General features: G+C 46.3%; 1 protein-coding gene across 1 annotated transcript; it reads right to left on the reverse strand.

Annotated features, from left to right (window-relative positions):
* Positions 1–11,954: 11,954 nt before the first annotated feature.
* On the reverse strand, positions 11,955–20,657 carry LOC311245873 (retinol dehydrogenase 14). The gene is made up of 4 exons (XM_084335898.1): positions 20,219–20,657; positions 18,198–18,440; positions 17,471–17,773; positions 11,955–12,531 (listed from the first exon to the last, which is right to left on the reverse strand). Exons 1-4 carry the CDS (start codon positions 20,337–20,339, stop codon positions 12,260–12,262), a joined length of 939 nt encoding a protein of 312 aa, XP_084192024.1. The 5' UTR covers positions 20,340–20,657; the 3' UTR covers positions 11,955–12,259.
* Positions 20,658–21,696: the final 1,039 nt, after the last annotated feature.

Here is a 21,696-nt window from a genome sequence, read left to right on the forward strand (position 1 = left end):
TACAAAAAAGTCTTGTCTTAATATAAGTAATCAACTGGGGAAGTTTCATTGTGATATCTATTCATTAACTTTTTTACCCTATTCACCTGCAGTGTCTCCCCTTAAAGCTGAGAATCTACATTTATTGTTTTATATACATTGTATATTATTTATATATACACGGTATATCCCTTTAAACCGGCGTTCGAACCATAGTAATATTCGCTCTCCTTATTGGATAGCGCCCTAGGCGCCAGCCCGCAAGCCCCCAACGTCAGGTTCAAAGACAAGCTCAGGCATGTCGTAACATGCCCGGAGACAGCGTATTGATTCCAGACAAGAACTGAGGTTTGGGACTAGATAATCACTTAAGTATATATACGGCGCAGGTGCGCACAGCAGCACTTCGTTCATCAAGTTCATCCCGAGTCAGCGGGTAGTGAAGTGAGCAACCGTGCGTTGAGAACACGTGCGAATAGAATAGTAAAGTGTCAGAGTTTAATGCAGTAACGTCGAGTTCGACCTAGTTTAATGTGAAGTAAATAGTCGTTCATTTATTGTATATCGTGCAACCCAGTTCGTTCGTGTGTAGCATTACCTAACGGTTCGTTCGTGTTAGCTAGTGAACCTTAGCCAGGGTGCGTGGCCTAAATACGTTGCCAGTACCCGAGGAGGCCTAGTCGGAGAACCGTTGGACATGTGCACAGGAGAACCAGCGGCGGCGATTGCAGAACCATTACTGGTTGGATTATATTGATTTGGAACGTGTTACCCGGAGAAGAGCCTCGTTGATTTCCACTATCGTTTGGGATTTAACCTCGTGAGGATTACACTCGGGCTGGCCTCATGGACAGAGGCTGGCTAGCTATCATCATTTGCTATCGAGCATTGGATTACAGTTATTGCTTTTGCTGCTGATCGTTGGATTTACAAGGACTGGCTTCTGTACGTGGAGTCCCTTTATTCTTCATTGAATCAGACTGAGTATCCGAACATTCCTCTATCCTCTAGACCTTACAACTCTGAGAGGAACCCAGTGTCTCCAGGCGGTACCAGCGTTGCCTTCTATAATTGCTATTATACGCCAGGTGGCGTCAACCTAGTACCCATCGTAGGAATCCTGCTATTCCCAGTGACTCATGCTACTGACTGACTTTATGCATATTCTTCGCCATACAAGCGCGACCCTAATTCTCATTCTGTAACCTAATGTTGCATAATAATAAAATACCCTCAAATACTATTTCTTTGTCAATGCCGTGTTATTATGAGTGTTCACCATCTATATTCGATGTACTGTCTGGCCAGTAATTAAAGTACATACCTAGCAGTGGTTTAATCTATCACAATCTTTAATACAGTCAGGGTTTTGTAACCCCTCAGTTACAATTGGTCCTTCGTGCCGGAGGGTATCAGTAATATTTAATATTAATATTGACATGGCCAGCGGTGGACACTCTCCAAACGGCTCCCCCAAGCTAGAACGCCTGCAGCGCAAACGTCAGCCACCTCCATATCTGGAGGACTTCGCTTTCGGTTTACCCCCTAGCTTATCTAAACAGACGTTAAATACGGATAAAACGGATAGTTTAAGCATGCCCACTCCTATCGACTTGGCGGCCCTGCCAGTAGAGACCCCAGTGGGTTCAAACGAAACTGACGTAGCTCACGGGGGGGACCAAGCGGGACATGACGTGACTATACCTCCAGACAGCGTCACCGGGATAGACCCCGGAGCGCCCCAGGATAAAGAAAGCGCTCCAGGGATAGACCCCGGCGCCCAACCAACCCAAGAGCGCGTACCCGAGACAGCCCTCGGCGCGCAACCAAGAGAAGAGTACCGTGCTCAAGAGATAGACCTCGGAGCGCGCCAGGAGAACAGGTCTCCACCAAGCCCTGTCAGCGCCCGATCACCTCCGTCAGTGTCATCCCCCAGCGAGGCGGACCAGAGACTGGCGCAAGCCTTGATCGCCACGCTGACAGCTTCAACCGAAAGAGACCGACTCCAGGGTGAGCGCGACCGGCTTCAAGCAAAGACGCTTAGTGAGCGCGAACACTCTGCAACGGAACGAGAGCGCCTCCACGCGCAACTCCAAGCACAAGCCCTTAGTGAGCGCGAACACTCTGCTGCGGAACGAGAACGCCTCCAGGCGCAACAACTAAGCGAGCGCGAACAACGAGAGCGCCTCCAGGCGCAACAACTAAGCGAGCGCGAACACTCTGCAGCGGAACGAGAGCGCCTTCAGGCGCAACAACGGAGTGAGTACGAACGCATCAGACTGGAGGAGAGGCGCCTTCAGACGGAAGAGAACATCCAGCGAGAACACGCCAATGCACAGCGCGAAGCAGAGCGCGACCGGCTACAGGCGCAGATGATAGAACAATTGATCGCCAGGGCGACCCCCCCTCTCTCCGCACGGAGCTTCCGGAGATCATCACGACAAGGGTCTAGGGCACCTTCCCCTACCCGACAAAGCTACACGGGACCCGGCCAACAGGAAGAACCTGCCTACGTCTCCGAGCCCCCTCCCCGACCGGTCCATACGAGACCCAGCCAACGGGAAGAACCGGCCTACGTCGCCGAGAGACTAACTAGAAGACTCCAAGACCAAGAGGAGGAAGAGGAGGGATATCAAGCCCACCAGCACGAACCTACTTTGGACCAGGAGGCCCAGTACAGCCCCGACCTCAGCCCCGAGTCACTGCACTACAAACCCCCGACCCAACTCAAGGGTGAGTTTGATGTACAGTCAGCACCGAGGAACAGCACCTGGGGGCCCGGCCTCTGGTACCCACCCAGTACTAACCCACGACCACCCGTACGGGGAGACTCGCCCAGGAGGCCTCTCCCCCTACGCTCATCGGTGTCCCAGCCATCCATGGCGTCTTACCTTGGCACACCGACGTTCCCAGACTTTACGCACGAGGACAGAGCACAGTACACAGAATTACGCATGTGTTTAGAGACTATAATGTCCGATGTCCACGACGAGTCGTACAAATATGCCATCCTCCTCAAGCATCTCAAGGTGCCCAGAGCGCATAACATAGCGCTGGTATATTCGAACTCAAGCACCCCATACTCCGCTGCTCTGGTGGCCCTCGACGCGCGCTATGGACGCATATGGGATTACGTGATCCAAGAAATACAAGATATCGACCGCCTCCCCCCAGCCAAAGACAATAGAGCACTGGATGACCTCTCTATCAAGGTACAATCCCTCGTGGGGATGCTGGGGTCCCAAAAGGAGAAGGGGAGATATGAACTGTATGCAAATTCTAACGTGGAGCGGATACTGGAGAAGCTCCCTCCAGCCCGCCAAGAGCGTTTTCGGCGGCAGAAAGACCACCGTGACCCCAACGGCCCAGAACCATCCCTCCTAGACCTGGCTGCTTTCCTCGCAAGGGAAGTTAGCAGTCTACGACTGGATACATTCGTGTGGAGTGGCTCTAGCCCTAGAGATGGACCGCGGAGGTTCAATGATAACCGCCGGTCAGTAACAGTTATGCACCAGGCCGAGTCAGTGCCGCAGCACAAGAACCACAGCACCCCCCACGTGAAGGGAAAGTGGAAGATTGCATGCCAGTACTGTGAAAATGAACATTGGCTGTCTCAATGTGACACCTTCAAGAAGCTGACCGCTGACGAGGTGAGTCAGTGGATCAAAGCCAACCGCCGCTGCTTCCGCTGCGCGCGCAGCCATATGGCAGCCGAGTGCCGCCTAAAGAAAAGATGCAGCAAGTGCGACGGCGCCCACTTGGAGGTCCTGCACGACAGCAACAAGAGGAGACCTGTACCCCAAAGCAGCTCGAGAGTGAATGTCATGTATATAGACCCTGCGAAGAGCGGAAGCTCCCGAGTGCTCTTGAAGGTGGTCCGAGTGCTCCTAAGCTACGAGGACAAGGTCATGGACACTTACGCCGTCCTAGATGATGGGTCAGAAAAGACTCTCCTCCTCGCTTCCGCCGCAGCCCAGCTGGGTCTGCGGGGTACCGAAGAAACAATGACAATCCGTACCATTAGAAGAGACCTAAAGACCATAAAGGGTGAAAATGTCTCCTTCACGATAGCAGCGGTCGAGCAGCCCGAGAAGCGGTATAGCATCACTAACGCCTTCACCAGCCACGACATAGGTCTGTCACGGTATACCTACCCCATCACACAGCTGACGGAGAAATACGTGCACCTACGTCAACTACCTATACCGCCCATCGACGACGCCACCCCGACCCTGCTCATAGGATCCGACCACGCACACCTCATCATCCCAACGGACCAGGTCCACATCGGGCCCAGAGGCTGTCCAGCAGCGGTCAAGACCCGCCTGGGTTGGACACTACAAGGCCCCCTCTCCGGGTCTTCTAACCGACCGACAGCCACTCGCTGCCTCTACACGAGGATAAACGAAGACGACACCACCCTCTTGCAGCACGTCGAGAGGCTATGGACATTAGACGCGATGCCCTTTAAGAACGAAAAGAAACTAGTTAGTTCAAAGGAAGACACTTATGCCATAGCTCTCCTCGAGCAGAAGACAAAGAGGGTCGAGGTCGACGGAGTGATGAGATACGCAACTCCACTCTTGAGGCGAGAGGGGATGCCCACCCTCCAGGCCTCAAAAGAAGCGACAGAACGCTATCTACTGAACACCGAGCGGCGTCTAGCCAAGGACCCCACTCAAGCCACTGTGTACCGCGCTGAGATCGACAAACTGATCACAGCGGGACATATCAAGAAAATTGACAATCAAGAGGCCGACCAGACGACTGAATCCTGGTACGTGCCCCACCACAAGGTCCACCACAACGGCAAGAACCGCATTGTATTCAACTGCAGCTACCAGATCGGACTACAGAACCTGAATAAAGAACTCTTGCCCGGCCCGACACTCGGCCCCTCCCTCCTCGGTGTACTACTACGTTTCCGCCAAGACAAGGTGGCCATCAGCGGCGACATCAAAGGGATGTTCCTGCAGGTGCGACTAGTGGAAGAGGACAAGCCCCTGCTGCGGTTCATGGAGAGAGAGGTTCAACGATGAGCAACCATCCATCTACCAATGGGAGGTCCTCCCCTTCGGCACCACATGCAGCCCATGCTGTGCTACGTTCGCACTACAAAAACATGTGACAGAAGACCCTGAAGCTGACGAGGAGGTCAGACAAAGCGTAGAGAGGAGTTTCTACGTGGACAACTGTCTACAAAATGTCTCGACGCCAGAAGAAGCCGAAGCCCTCCTGCTCAAGCTCCGCGCCTCACTGATCAAAGGCGGCTTCGATCTTAGGCAGTGGGCCAGCAGTGACCCTCAAGTACTTCGCAGCCTCTCCCCAGAGACAAAGGCAGCAAGCAGCGAGACCTGGATGGCGACCACCCCAGGTGAAGCACAGGAAATGACATTGGGCCTCGTCTGGTGCTTCAAAACAGACTCGCTCCATTACAAGCACACACCCCTGACCCCGGAGCAGGGAAGGTCGACCCCTCTACCGACCACTAGACGGAGCGTATACAGAACACTCGCAAGCCAATACGACCCGCTGGGGTGTATCCTACCTTACACCACTCGGGCGAAGATGCTTGTGCGAGAGCTGTGGGACAAGGAACAGGGCTGGGACGACCCCATACCCGACCACCTAGCTTCCACCTGGAGAGAGTGGGAGAGAGAACTCAGCTCGCTCCAAAATGTGAACATACGCCGGAGCTACTTCCCACCCACAGTGCGGCTGGAGACGTGCCAGATGGACCTGCACGTCTTCAGTGACGCCTCGGAAGTAGCCTACGGTTCGGTGGCTTACTTGCGGGCCCGAGAGGAGGGAGGAGAAGTACACACAGCCTTCATCCTGGCTCGCTCAAGAATAGCCCCCCGCAAGCAACAATCGATCCCGCGTCTAGAGCTCTGCGCAGCTCTGGTAGGCGCGCAACTCGCCACGTTGATACAACGTGAACTCACCATAACGGTGCAAAGAACAATCTTGTGGTCAGACTCCATGACCGTACTCACATGGATCCAGTCCGATTCTTGTAGATACAAGGTCTTCGTGGGAGTCAGAGTCACAGAGATTCAAGACCTGGTAGGATCAGCGTGCTGGAGGTACGTTGACACCAACCCAGCCGACGTCATCACACGGGGGATGTCCCTAGATGACCTCACACGTCCCAATATCTACAGTGACGGTCCTGAGTTCCTCAAGCTCCCGGAGGAGGAGTGGCCTACCCCCACCCCACGGGAGGCTAGTCAAGAGGAGGCAGAGATCAAGAAATCTATGTTCTGTGGGCTGACGCACATCCCAGTCCCCACTGACCCTAACATAGACGACTGCCTAACCCTTAAGAGTGCGCAGATAAAAACATTCTTGTGGCACCACCCTGAGGTTCCCCCCACTACAGACCTTGACGTATCGAACTACGCAGAGGCAGAACTCCTTCTGCTACAGCGAGCCCAAAGAGACTCGTTTCCAGATGAGCTAGACTGCCTGCAGGGAACAAAGCCAATCCCTTCAGACAGCAGACTGCTCCACTTGGCCCCTGAGCGCGACACCCATGGCCTCATCAGGGTGGGTGGTCGTCTGAGACGGGCCCCGAACTTAACGGATGACGTCAAGTACCCTATCGTCCTCAACAGTCGGCACAAGGTCTCGGAGCTCATCATAAAGAAATACGACGAGGATGTGCACCACGCTGGGGCAGAGAGAGTCTTCGCTGAGATCCGACGCCGTTACTGGATACCGCAAGGAAGAGAAGCAGTACGTCGCTTCCAGCGGACCTGTCTAGACTGTCGCAGGTGGCGAGCACAGCCCAGTATACCCATGATGGCCGACCTGCCTCCCTGCCGCCTCCGACTCGGCGAGAAGGCCTTCCACTCCACAGGCGTGGACTGTTTCGGCCCGCTCTACGTTAAGAAAGGAAGAGGGTCAGAGAAGAGGTGGGGCATTGTATTCAAGTGCATGACCACCCGAGCAGTGCATATAGAACTCCTGCAGACCATGACCACGGATTCATTTCTCATGTCCTTCCGGAGATTCACAGCACGAAGAGGGAAACCGTCTACTTTGTTGTCTGATCAAGGGACAAACTTCAAAGGCGGAGAAAGAGAACTGAGAGAGAGCTTCCAGGCCATGGGCCCAGAACTTAAGACCCACCTCGCTCCCTGTCAGGTCGAATTCCAGTTTAACCCCCCGAACGCCCCTCACTTCGGGGGAACCTGGGAAAGAGAAGTACGTTCCATAAAGACAGCTCTGTACGCCGTGCTTGGGGCCCAGACCGTGGCGGAAGAAGTCCTCACGACAGTCCTCACGGAGATCGAGGGAGTATTGAACTCAAAGCCCCTCGGGTACGTCTCAAGTGATGTAGCAGACGTCGACCCAGTCACCCCCAACACTCTCTTGATGGTGCGGCTGGACCCTGCTCTTCCACAGACGGTGTACAGACTCAGGTAAGAAGCGAACGGCCGAAGAATGTGGAGGTACAGTCAAATATTGGCTGACCAGTTTTGGAACAGTTTCCTCCTCCACTACCTACCGTCCCTCCAAACCCGTCAGAAGTGGGTAAAGGACAGAGACAACTTACAAGTGGACACAGTCGTTATGATCATAGACCAGTCACTACCCCGAGCTATGTGGCCGGCCGGCCGCGTAAGCAAAGTGATCACTGGTGCCGACGGGAAGGTCAGAGCGGCAGAAGTTATTGTCCAAGGGCGGACCTACACCCGACCCGTGGCGAGGCTGATAGAGTTGCCAGAGCTCCCTGACTCCCCTGATGACGATCATGACCCACTGACTTTGTAGATTGCCCTACTCCTCACAACAGATATTGAGCAGTTGACTGGACTATTAATCTGTCTCCCTTAACTAATTAGGTGCGGACTAATTAGGAGGCGGCTGTTGTGAAGGGCCAGATTAAAGCTGAGAATCTACATTTATTGTTTTATATACATTGTATATTATTTATATATACACGGTATATCCCTTTAAACCGGCGTTCGAACCATAGTAATATTCGCTCTCCTTATTGGATAGCGCCCTAGGCGCCAGCCCGCAAGCCCCCAACGTCAGGTTCAAAGACAAGCTCAGGCATGTCGTAACATGCCTGGAGACAGCGTATTGATTCCAGACAAGAACTGAGGTTTGGGACTAGATAATCACTTAAGTATATATACGGCGCAGGTGCGCACAGCAGCACTTTGTTCATCAAGTTCATCCCGAGTCAGCGGGTAGTGAAGTGAGCAACCGTGCGTTGAGAACACGTGCGAATAGAATAGTAAAGTGTCAGAGTTTAATGCAGTAACGTCGAGTTCTACCTAGTTTAATGTGAAGTAAATAGTCGTTCATTTATTGTATATCGTGCAACCCAGTTCGTTCGTGTGTAGCATTACCTAACGGTTCGTTCGTGTTAGCTAGTGAACCTTAGCCAGGGTGCGTGGCCTAAATACGTTGCCAGTACCCGAGGAGGCCTAGTCGGAGAACCGTTGGACATGTGCACAGGAGAACCAGCGGCGGCGATTGCAGAACCATTACTGGTTGGATTATATTGATTTGGAACGTGTTACCCGGAGAAGAGCCTCGTTGATTTCCACTATCGTTTGGGATTTAACCTCGTGAGGATTACACTCGGGCTGGCCTCATGGACAGAGGCTGGCTAGCTATCATCGTTTGCTATCGAGCATTGGATTACAGTTATTGCTTTTGCTGCTGATCGTTGGATTTACAAGGACTGGCTTCTGTACGTGGAGTCCCTTTATTCTTCATTGAATCAGACTGAGTATCCGAACATTCCTCTATCCTCTAGACCTTACAACTCTGAGAGGAACCCAGTGTCTCCAGGCGGTACCAGCGTTGCCTTCTATAATTGCTATTATACGCCAGGTGGCGTCAACCTAGTACCCATCGTAGGAATCCTGCTATTCCCAGTGACTCATGCTACTGACTGACTTTATGCATATTCTTCGCCATACAAGCGCGACCCTAATTCTCATTCTGTAACCTAATGTTGCATAATAATAAAATACCCTCAAGTACTATTTCTTTGTCAATGCCGTGTTATTATGAGTGTTCACCATCTATATTCGATGTACTGTCTGGCCAGTCATTAAAGTACATACCTAGCAGTGGTTTAATCTATCACAATCTTTAATACAGTCAGGGTTTTGTAACCCCTCAGTTACAGGTAGTAAAAGCTTATTTTACATCCACAAGTCAAATTCTACAATAACATGTATGCATATACATAAATAAATAAAATCAAGACTGTAGCTTTAAGATGCTAATTATTTGGAGACATTCAACTATTTAAAAACAGAAGCAGGCAGAACTTGCAACATTATTATTGTCGAAAACATAACCTAGCCTGCTTTCCACACAAAACAGGAACGAAACAGAGATTTTAAAGTTATTTAAACATTTATTCAAATAGTTTGAATTGTTTACTGGGCTATGGCTTCAAACAATAAGTAGTCAAGCACATTTCATTAAAACAACAACTCTGAGTATTTTAACCAGCTGTGGAGAATCGGCCCTTGGTAACATAATTCAGATTATAAGAGTCCTTGACCTCTTGAGTGAGTATTATTGAGCATTGAAAGCACACAAGTCAGTCAGTCATTGTTGATACGCTGTGACTGTCTCAGAGAGCAGAATGACATTATAGATGCTCTGTGACTGTCTCAGAGAGCAGAATGACTGATGCTCTGTGACTGTTTCAGAGAGCAGAATGACATTGATGATGCTCTGTGACTGTTTCAGAGAGCAGAATGACATTAGTTATGCTCTGTGATTGTCTCAGAGAGCAGAATGACATTATAGATGCTCTGTGACTGTCTCAGAGAGCAGAATGACATTGTTGATGCTCTGTGACTGTCTCAGAGAGCAGAATGACATTGTTGATGCTCTGTGATTGTCTCAGAGAGCAGAATGACATTATTGATGCTCTGTGATTGTCTCAGAGAGCAGAATGACATTGTTGATGCTCTGTGACTGTCTCAGAGAGCAGAATGACATTATTGATGCTCTGTGACTGTCTCAGAGAGCAGAATGACATTATTGATGCTCTGTGACTGTCTCAGAGAGCAGGACACGGACATCTAAATGTTTGCTTAATCTTCAGTCAATTGCATTGTGTCAATGAATTTTTTTTCTTTTTGATCCACCTTTTCTCCTTATATTCTATTTTTCTCCCATCCCAATTTCGCCTCGCCAATTCTCCCTTCAATTCTCCCCTCCCGTCTCAAACGTTGCTAGACTATGCCTCCCACAGGTCGGCTGCAGTGAGGACCAAGCCTTGCATCACGTGTCCCCTCCGGTACACGAGGAGGCAGCTGTCGCATCTTTTCACCTGAACAGCGCGATCTCTCAGCGGCGAGGAGTAACGCGTGGGAGGCTCACGCTGCCCCCGATACTTCCTGATTCTGCTGTACAGGCGCACCAACCGACCTGTAGGAGTCGCTGTCCACAACGTCCAATCCCCACCCAGCGGCTTTCCCACCCCTAACACTGCCAATTGTGTTAGTATGACGACCGGCCAAGCCGGTAGCAACGCCGAGAGCTGGGCTCGATACCAGCATCTCCTGCGTTAGTGGCGAGCGCCTTGCCCACTGCGCCACTCAGCGGCCTGCCAATGACATTTTAAACGTCTGTGGCTCTGTCCATGTTGAGGCAGGTGGAGACTCTGGTAGGGAGACTGATGGTATGCAGAAACAGTTATGGAAATACTGTACAGTCTGAGAAGTATTTGTGACGGATGAATGACTAAACTGTACTGCAGGTGACCGAATTGTCACCATGGTAACGAGCACCTAAAAAAGATTCTGTCTCCATGTGAAGGTATGGGTTTAGGTAGTGTGTGTGTGTGTGTGTGTGTGTGAATTGAAAGTCTGATCACATTGTAGATTTAGAGAATTGTCTCAGAGCTCTGAACATGAGGTTGTATGGCTGCATACGTTCCCATCCACAAAAAAAATTATGTATTTTATTGTTCAACATTGAATTATCATTTAAAAGCCATTTTGGACAACACGGTATACTAGTCCCCTGTAAGTTAGACAATGTGGAAGATAGAATATTCCAGAAATGTATCACCTCAGGACAGCCCCAAAAACATGTGTAGAAGGGATGCTATTGCACCTTGAGAGACAACTCTCAGATAGGGGAGGGGTGTATTTTCACGAGGTAACATTATCTGGGAGTAAGATAAGTCCTGTCTGTAGATACGTTTATCAGTCTATGGGCCGTGATCACAGCAGCAGCACACAGGGGCCAAGATCCATTATGATTGTTGGCCAACAGATGTCAGTATTTTCCAGGTCTCTATTCCACACAAATTATGGATGGAGAAAGACACACAAGAGGAAACTATGAGGAACGAGTAAAGATAGGAAACGAGACCTCCTACTCTTATCTCTCACATCCAGCATGCTGTTAAAAGTATGAGATGGAGGGTAGAGTCCCAATGAAATCTTATCTGGGAATTGTGGTAACAATTTTCTTAATATTAATATTATGATGAATCAAATCTTCATTTTAATTTAATTTTGTCATTGGATAGTAGTTAGGCTGCTATAATATTTGTATAACAATTTTCTGAAAACTGTTAAATACATTTGTAAAATAAAGGAAATAAATAAAGGATGTCTGTAAAATATAATTATTATTAAAATATAATTATAATATAAAACCATCCCGACAAGCGTGTGTTTTGCCGGAGTGTTTAGGACCCGCCCCCATGCCGCAGCTCGGTAGAGAAAATAAACTAACCCGTTTCTAACGGGGTGCAATAATGCCGGAAGACGTTAGAGGGCGGTATAAGACCGTCTGCCAGCTCAGAACAGTATGCACAAGGTGCCCCGCTGAATTATGAATGGCAATAGATAATAAAAGAAATACCGTGACAGAAACATAGATCTACGTTTCCGGCACTCAACGATCGGGCGACAGAAACGTAGTTCTACGTGAACGGCAATCAAAGTGTTAACAAAACGGCCAAAGGCAAGTTTGACAGACATTTCTTGTAATATTTTATTATTTTAAAAGGTAGTCATGTTCATGCTTCTTACAATTCACATGTGCAAAACTGTAAGCAAATATAAAATAACAAGCTTGAAAAAATACCAATGCGTTCCTCAAAGATAGTAAAAGAAAAATGCATGTTTTCATCATCATAACACAAACAAGTACAAAAAAAATAAAACAGAAATGAAAGAGCACAAATAAATTAACCACGTTCCTTGGCAGCCATTGTATCTCCTAAAACACTTCAGTGATGCTCAGCCTCATGTTTATTGTTTGAGGCTCAGGATCAAGCTTCAACTTCGGGCGGTTTGACCAGTCTCTCACTGGCCTCCCACAGTTTCTTGGCCACACCGGCGTCTCTGGCGTAAGGCCTCAGAGTGGCAGGCCGGCAGTCTGCAAAGTATCCCCCACTGTGCTTGGCGGCCTCGTCAGACACGACGCAGTAGATCACTGTCTGAGCCCCCACCTCACACGGCACAAAGAACATCCACATCAACACCTTCATCAGCATCTGGACCAGGAAGGAGTAGTGGCACGCCCAGCCACTCTGGACAAAACCTGCAACACAGGGAGGGAACCGTGTTAGACCAGACAGACTGGTAACTGTCAAAATACAATACATGTTAGGGTGAGGATCAGACTGGTAACTGTCAGAAATACAATACATGTTAGGGTGAGGACCAGACTGGTAACTGTCAGAAATACAATACATGTTAGGGTGAGGACCAGACTGGTAACTGTCAAAATACATTCTGTATACAATAAGCATCTTGTTCACACCAATAGACCTCTCACTGGTAACGTTATGCATATCAAATTGATTGTATAACCCTCAACTATTGTGACTCCTGCCCCAGTAGCCTGCCTGCACAGTCAGCCAAATTAAAAGTATGCAGGATATGTTATCTTCATGTGAGCATTTCCCTCCCGAGTCCTGTCATTCGAACGGCAGCTTAAAATTTCATGAAGGCAGCTGTGTGTCCCTGGGATCACCATGCGTGCGTCTGTCATTTTGGAGATGAGGGTCGCCATATAAAACATATTTGTATTGTATTTCTTAACCACAAAGGGTGAGTTCAAATAAGCCTACAGTGTGTGGAGTGGAGTTAAAGCTGTATTTGTTGACACCATAATAATTAGGGAGAGAAGAACAAAGACCTGCATGCCAAACCAATTTCAGCACCATGGACAGCAGCGTAGTGCTCCATTTAGAGGCTGCTGTCCAAACCGCATTCTTCTTCCATTGCCCAAACAAAAGCTTCTGATAATTTTCTCAAAATCCAATTTATCAGAAATATTTGCGGCTATGGAGGAAGAGAGTACGGTTGAGGTGTTTAGTGGTGATGTCATACAGGCAGGAGACCTGCTCTCCATGGTGGATTTGACACGTAGGGGTGGACGGTATGGTCTAAAATGTATATCACGGTATAATTTGAAGCATAGACGGTAACGGTATATATCACGGTATCATCGTTTTTGATAAAAAAATAATTATTTTATATAATTTTTTTTTTTTTTATAAAATATATATATTATATAATTAGACTTGTACTTGTATTATCTGCGAGACATCGCCACCACGCAACAAGCTCCACTGTCTGTGTGTACTCTAGTAGCCTCCAGCTACGGCCAGGATTCTCCGGAGCTGCACCTGGACCTATACTCGAGTAGCCTCGAGCAGAGCTACGGCCAGGATTCTCCGGCGCTGCACCTGGACCCTATTGGTATAACGTTACTTAACTGTGCTCAGCAAGCCCTCAGCTCGAATACGCATCGAATCAGTGTTATAAGACATTGATATCAGGAGCTATCTGTAGCTACTGCTAGCCGGATATATAACGTTAATACAACGCCTCAGTGAATTATTTAGTTCAATGGGACATTTAGTTTTGAACGGTGAACTAACTTGCGCTAACGTGAGCTAAGAGGTAGCATACACGTCTCTACTAGACTTTGTGGAGCGTTTGTTGATGTCAGGAGCTATCGGTAGCTGGCCGACTAGATACCGTTCGGTTAGACAATGCCTCATCATGTATTAAACTAAAAGTGAATAGTTGACTGGGTCATTTTGTAACGGTAGCTAAGCTAACGTTAGCTCAGGGAGACGCCGCCGTCCTCCCGTGTCCCGTCCGCGTGTTGCTTTTTAACAGCGGAGGAGTGCAAGAATGTGACAATGTGACCGCGGCAGCGCGAGAGAGCGGCAGTGCGGAAATAGGCTGTCTATTGCCATTCTCTAAGACAAACGCTAACCTTAACCAGCTCCTTAACAGCGCCTAAACTTAACCTTTCTAACCTTAACCAACTCCGAAACAATGCCTAACCTTAACCTTAACCATGCCTAACCTTAACCTTAACCATAGAAAGAATATTGCCATTCTCTAAGACAAACTCTAACCTTAACCAGCTCCTTAACAGCACCTAAACTTAACCTTTCTAACCTTAACCAACTCCGAAACAATGCCTAACCTTAACCTTAACCATGCCTAACCGGCGAAAGAATACATGTTAAAAAAATTTAAATAAAAAAAATGTATGGGATTCGAACTTGAAACCAACGGACCGCAGGACCGCCGCGCTGCCAGGTGAGCTAAGCTTCGAATGAGAATCATGACGGTTTACAGCTAAATAATGCCGCAAGCTCTGCCGCTCCGCTCCGCGGCAGAGCGGGCGTGTCGCAGCCAATCAGGGAAAACGCGGAAGCATTCGGCGCACTCCTTCGCTGTTAATAAGCAATAGGCGTCCCGTCCCACTAGACTACTAGACCCGTGTTTACATGCGTGCGGTAGGGGCTGGCACGCCCACTGCGCGAAGCCTCCTAAATAACTTTTTCCAGTTCGCACATATCTATTATGCAAATGCGAGTGAAATAGTCGCGCTGTGGTTACATGACGTCATTGCTATTTTAGAGCTGCTCTACCGGTTACACGGTAGTCAAAATCCATACCGTAGAGCAGATTCATACCGTTTATACCGTATACCGTTTATACCGTCCACCCCTAGGACCAGCACCCTTTTCTACACTGCATCACTATTGCTATGACTTTTATAATAGTTATGGTTGTTTAACAAATGTACGTTTTTTAAGTAAGTGCTCATTCCTTTGATGTGACGGCCCAGTTTTAGAATGTTTACAATCAGACGTCAATTATTTTGCAAGTTGCATCCAGTCTCGTTGCAAATCATTGATCTGAACTTGCTTTTACACACAGTGCGCCGGGCAGAGAGGTTAACTGTGAGAAATGGTAAGTGAATGATTGTGTGAGTGAGTTAGTTAGTGACAGGTGCTTCACATCTAGAAAATATTGGCGATCATGAGACTGATCAGAATAGTCTGACTTATATATTCTCTCATTGGGATAATGTGTAGTGAATTAAATATTAGTGAAATTAAACTATTTGTCATTTTGCTGGAGATCCCCTGGAACTGCCTCCAGGACAGCGTGGCGCCTTTGCCGATGGTGTGGTGCCGCATTACATTATCAGTCTACTTTCCCTGTGCCAGTAAATCACTTCCAGGTAGTGATGGCCCTATGAAACCAATGCTCTGATACGAGCGTCAAACTCGAAACTACATTTCCCCCAAACCCTGCTTTAAAGCCTGCTTTGCTATGGCAAAAGTCAAGTGACCTATGACGTCCGAACCAGTTAAGTGTATCGTTCTCTCAGTGAATCATGTGACTGGTTTCGACATGGCGAGACTGTTTCGTAACGCAAGACTTTGTTTGCGCGGCATTCTACTCTACATAAACGCCAAAACATTTCACTCGATGTGCGGTTTTGTAGTAGGAGAGTGCGTAGTTGTTTTGAGAGATTCAAAACCATCGGCTTCCACAGTCAAAACCAAGCGCAAGTAGCAGTGCAACGACTTGACTGCTGAATGTGCAGCACTGATGAAGCACACAGACCCATCAGCTCAACCACAACACACTGCACCAAATGTAGAAAATCCACCCTCCACAGGTAATATTATAACTAGATTATTATTGATGTACTGTACAGGACTAAATAAGTAAAAATATGATACAAATTGAAACCTCAAATAAATACTGTTGTGTTTCTCTTTGAATGTCTTTCAGCCTTTAACCTAACCAAGATTCTGCAACTCCGAGGTCAGGAAATGCCACGGCAGCTGCCACTGTAGAGGTCCAGAGATACAACACTGATCCTCCCCTGGAAAGATCCGAAGATCCACTTTTGTACTGGAGCAACCACAAGAATGTGTACCCTAATTTATTCAGACTGGCAAAACAGTATCTTTGTATTCCAGCCTCATCTGTTCCATGTGAACGGGTTTTCTCAAAAGCTGGAGAAGTGGTCAGCAAAAAAAGAAAGCGTCTCAGTCCAAAAACGGTTGAAAAAATTCTATTCCTCAATAAAAAATCTTTGAGTTAGGGCTGACCCCTATTAGTCGACTAATCGGTCGAAAGGAGCCGTAGTCGACTAGCCAACCTCTTAGTCAAATAAAAAAATAATAATAATAATATATTTGTAATTTCTTTTTTTTCATCATTCTTTCCAAAAAGAAAATAGGCCTAGAAGCGTGGCTAACGCTAATGGCACGCATACCAGAGGCTAACTGCCTACGAAAACAGGCACAGAGGCACTGAAAGAGGATTTCACCCATCTAATGAACACACTAGACTAGACAAATATCAAGATGTATCCATCAGTTGACCAATTGCATGCTTTTGCAGAGGACAAGAAGCCTTCAGTCGACTCCTTCAGACATTAAGCACCCCCCACAGCCCAAATGGAATGATAAAAAATTGAAAAGAAAATTAAATAAAAAATTGAAAATATTATTATTTTTTTGTCGACCAATAGTCGACTAACGGCAAATGTTGGCCAATCATAGTCTACCATCCAAATCCTTAGTCGGGGACAGCCCTCAGTCCCATAATCACACCCTGCCCTAGTTACACAAGCACAGCCATTATCATTATCACTGCACATCCTGTTTCCCAAGCACCCCCTCTCTCCGTCCCAACTACATATATTTACACTATCAATCATACAATTAATCTCCATCCCCAGAAGGAAATAATTCAAAGTAAAAACCTAGTAGAAACTAAAGAAAACTAAAGGCTGCTTAAATTAACAAAAATGTAATGTGTAGGGAAGAGAAAGATGTGTTGCATGCCAGCCTCTTTATACTCTGGGGGTGAGGAGAGGGGGACTGATTTGCTATTGCGAACACCTGTTATTGTTATGATCAATTAAGTGTGAGCACGTAACAATATATATATACATATATATATTACAAAACAAACAGAATTCTAAACATTGCTTTACATCCACACAAAACAGGTTTGTTTTGCAGTCTCCTATTTCGCCAGCAGAGGGCACTGAAACGAACATTTGAATGAATGAATCTATGTTCAATACATTTGGTGAAGTGGTTCAATACTGGTTCAGTGCTTCATTTGGCCATCACTACTTTCAGGTTGTGGACAATAAGCTAGTTTTGTTCCCTCAAGCACACCACAAAGCCTCTCACCAGGGTGCACAGCGTAGGCGGTTACCCCTTTCCCCTCTGTGATGCGGGCCAGCTCGTGGCTGAAATAGATGTTGGCCAATTTGCTACGGCAGTATGTATAGAAGGGCAGCAGGTTGTAGTTGAGGTCCTGGAAGTCTAGCTTCTGGTATTTGTAGCTGGAGCAGGTGAGGGTGACCACCCGGCTGGGGGCGCTTTCCTTCAGGCGAGGCAGCAGCAGGCTGGTTAGCAGGAAGTGGCCCAGGTGGTTGACCCCGAAACACATGCTGAAGCCATCGTCCGTCCAGTCAAGCACACTGGGTATGCCTGGGTAGACCACACGTGGGGGGTAAGTATAATGAGACGCGTGAAGTAATAGTACATCAAGGGTGTTACATGGAGATTAATGGATTTCATCCTCTGTAGGTCTTATGATACATTTCCCTCGTTAATAATAATACATCCGATTTATATACAGTAGCACTTTTCCTAATGCTCAGACACTTTACAAAACAAACAATACAATTTTAGTAAAGAAAATAAATAAATAAATTATATAAAAAAGGTGAGAGAGGAAGGAGTTCAAGGGTTGAAAGCAAGGGTAAAAAGGATTTGAGGGCTTTTTTTAAATGATGAGATGGTGTCCGCATGACGGATATTGCTGGGGAGGGCGTTCCTGGGGGCAGCTGCAGCGAAGGCCCTGTAGTTAGGTTTTAGAAGGAAGGACTTTCATGCGGCCGTCAAGACTTACCTGCATTGTTGATCAGAACATCCAGTCTCTTCTCTCTCTGCAGGAAGGTCTTACAGAAGTCCCTTATGGAACGGAGGTTCGCCAGATCCAGCTCCATATAATTCACATTGAGATTATGACTCTTGAACTTGATCTCTCTCACCGCCTTCTCGGCCTTGTCTTCATCTCTACAGGCAATAATGACACGGGCACCACGCAGTGCCAACGCAACGGCCGTCTCCTTCCCGATGCCAGCGTTTCCTCCTGCAAGAGGTGTTTTAATTACAGTAGCAATAAGGCCTAACAAAAATAATGGTTGGTTTCAGGTTGGTTGTCAGTTTGGCCATGGGTAGGTAGGGAATTTATTTTTATTTTTTATTTTATTTTATTCTTTCCCACGGCGACTATGGATAGGGAATTTCTTTATTTAATTAACCCTTTCACTGCCACACGACAGAAGGTTAGCCCTTTACTATCACACAACCGACGGCGATGCTCCATCATTAGCATCATTAGCTCCGCGGATGCGGAGCTAATGATGCTAATGATGGAGCATCGCCGTCGGTTGTGTGATAGTAAAGGGCTAACCTTCTGTATTGTCACAGTGAAAGGGTTAACCGGCTGTCGTGTGGCAGTGAAAGGGTTAAAATGTTCACAACAACATGGATGCATGTACTCTGCCAGCATGTTTAATATCCATAATACTAAATGTTTGACTAAGATTTCTATGAAACTTTATTCTTAAAAAAAAAAAAAAAAAAAAAAAAAAAAAAAAAATTAATATATAATTTTTTTTTTTAAACTCATAAAATATATTGGGTCGCACCTAAATCGGCAGGGTCGGTCGGCAACCTGAAACCAACCATTATTTTTGTTAGGCCTAGCAATAACAATGTTAATAATAATTAAGTTAATAATAGGAGCACTCATTCAAGGGTACTACGACTATGCTTGCACCTCATGGTACCAAAGCACCTCAAAGGCGCTAAAAACCAAATTACAAACATCTCAAAACAAACTGGTCAGACTACTGCTTGACCTGACTCCTAGAACCCACCTCACCCCTGCCCACTTTGACAACCTAGGATGGCTTAGAGTAGACGACAGAGAGTACAGCAACTTGCAATGGGCCTGGTCTACAAGATACACTACGCGACCAAGGTACCCATGTACATGTCAAAATACTTCCCAAAGGTCAGTGAATACCACGATCACAACACCAGAGGGAGCTCCACAAATCATGTAAAACCCAGATTCAGCTCAAACAAGGGACTAAACACGTTTCGCAATTATGCCACATCAATGTGGAACGCCCTACCCACAGCTGTAAAGGAATGTGAATCACTACCCACTTTCAAAAACACTCTCAAAAAACACCTATGTGAGACTGCAATTCGAAACTGGCCCCTACAAATGTCCTAACCTAGTTGTACAGTAAATGACCAAGTAAGGCTTTGTCAGTATTCCAATGTACAGTGTAAAATGTGTGTGTCCCCTACCCAACCCCCCCCCACCTCCAATGTACAGCCCACCCACCCAACCCCACCCCACCCACACAACCTCCTCCAATGTACAGTTTCTATGCCAAATGTATATACACTCTTTTTCTGGACACTTTTGTATCACAAACAGTACTGTATTTGCAAATCTGATGTCATAAATGTATAGATGTAGCAGTACTGTCTATCTGTATGTCATGTATGTCATATATGTTATGATGAATTGAAAATGGGGGACCCTGATGTAAACAAGACGAAAGTCTTTCTCTGGTCTGCATTCCCTTAACAATTGTATGTACTGAGCTGTACTGTACTGTACCCATTCTGCAATCTGTTAATAAACTTCAATCAATCAAAAACACATACGAATTTTGCAGGAAAGAGGATGAGCAATTGTACTTAATGCTATTTCTAGGTATTTGCTTTATAATCATTCTGATGATATTACTACATTCATATTTACCACTCCATTTTAAAATCCATGTATGATTGCTATTTTGGTTCATAATTATAGCGAAAATAATTGACTACCGTTAACGTTACCTGTAATGAGAACTGTTTTGCCATCAAGCCTTTTCACGTCAGTACAATGCCTCCTCTTTTTCAACCATTTCAAAATCAAAAAGGAAACTAACGAAGCGACAATCGTATACAAAAGATACATTTCCGAAGACTGCTAGCCTATTCTACCAGATATGCTCTCAACTAACCAGGGTTAGTCCCCCCCCTTGTTGTTGACCAGAGGCTGGAGCCAACGATATTATTAGCTACCTCATCATCATGCTAACAAATTAACGTTAGCTTGTTGGTTGGACAGCATGAGAACATTATCTTTAATTATATTCCTTTCTTGGCCTGGTGAAGTCGATCTGTTTTGTTTTTGATTATTGCCCAGGCCCAATCTCAACAGCGGCAAATAAATGTCTAGGTTAGTAATTGTCATAAGGTTAAAATATCTCTGTTCATGGTTCGTTCATCTGCTGCCATCAGATAGCAACGCGCATGGGCAGTGGGTACGGAAGCGGTCAGCACGTCGGCGAACGTCAGCACGCCCATAGCAGCCTCGCGCGAGAGTTGATTTACTTGTCAATGTTGAATGTTGACATACTGAAAACAATTTCAGCTATTATTGTAAATTCAAGCACTTTTACTTACAGTAACTTAAAAATGGTCTTGAATGTTAGCAAGAAATAATTGAGAAAAAACTGCATACGCCGATACGCCCTACGGCAACATCCAGTTACTTCTGTTAAATTATAACGTGAGAGAATATTTAAAGCCTACGGGCAGCCTGTTATTATCAGAAAGACCTTTGTTACATTGCATAACGTGACACCAGAGATTCAAGCTACACTTGAATCAGTAAATTATGCTCACAGAGTAGAGTGGAATAATAAGCAGTGATTTATTTTTAAAGTAAAATTATGTCAGCGAACTTGAGAGAGAGTATTTTTCTCTTTGGACTCTATCTTCTTTGCTTATCTGAAACAGCTGGTAAGTAATAGTTATAGTTTAACCAGTTATTTTTATCATAAAGATTAGCATTGAGTTGCTTGCCGCTCATATTCATATTATCAAATATGTATGTTGATGATTAAATGTACATAAAGAAAATCTAACCCCAACTAAATGTAAATGTGTAAATGCACATCATGTTATACCTATATCTTATAATGTGTGTTGGCATAGTAAAGGTGTAACACTTTGTAATGAATCACTTTTACAGTATGTTTACAAGCTATTGGTTTCAATTTGCTTGTGAAAAAGTTTGTGAACATTACGACAGTGGTTTTCAAAGGGGGTGCCCAGCAAAATATGGAATAGTTTAATTTCACTAATATTTTCTAGTTAGTTGGTACAGTGAGATAATTTACAAGAGTGACTATTCTGATCATACGTTTCACTCTCCAATATTATCTCTCCACCTACAGTAGGCTATAGATAAATTGTGGAATTCTGGATTGAATCATTATGTAACAACTTCTCAGATGGGGTTCCCTGAGACAAGATCTTAACAAATG

This window comes from Notolepis coatsorum (assembly GCF_963971535.1).
Source record: "Notolepis coatsorum genome assembly, chromosome: 1".
NCBI lineage: Eukaryota > Metazoa > Chordata > Actinopteri > Aulopiformes > Paralepididae > Notolepis > Notolepis coatsorum.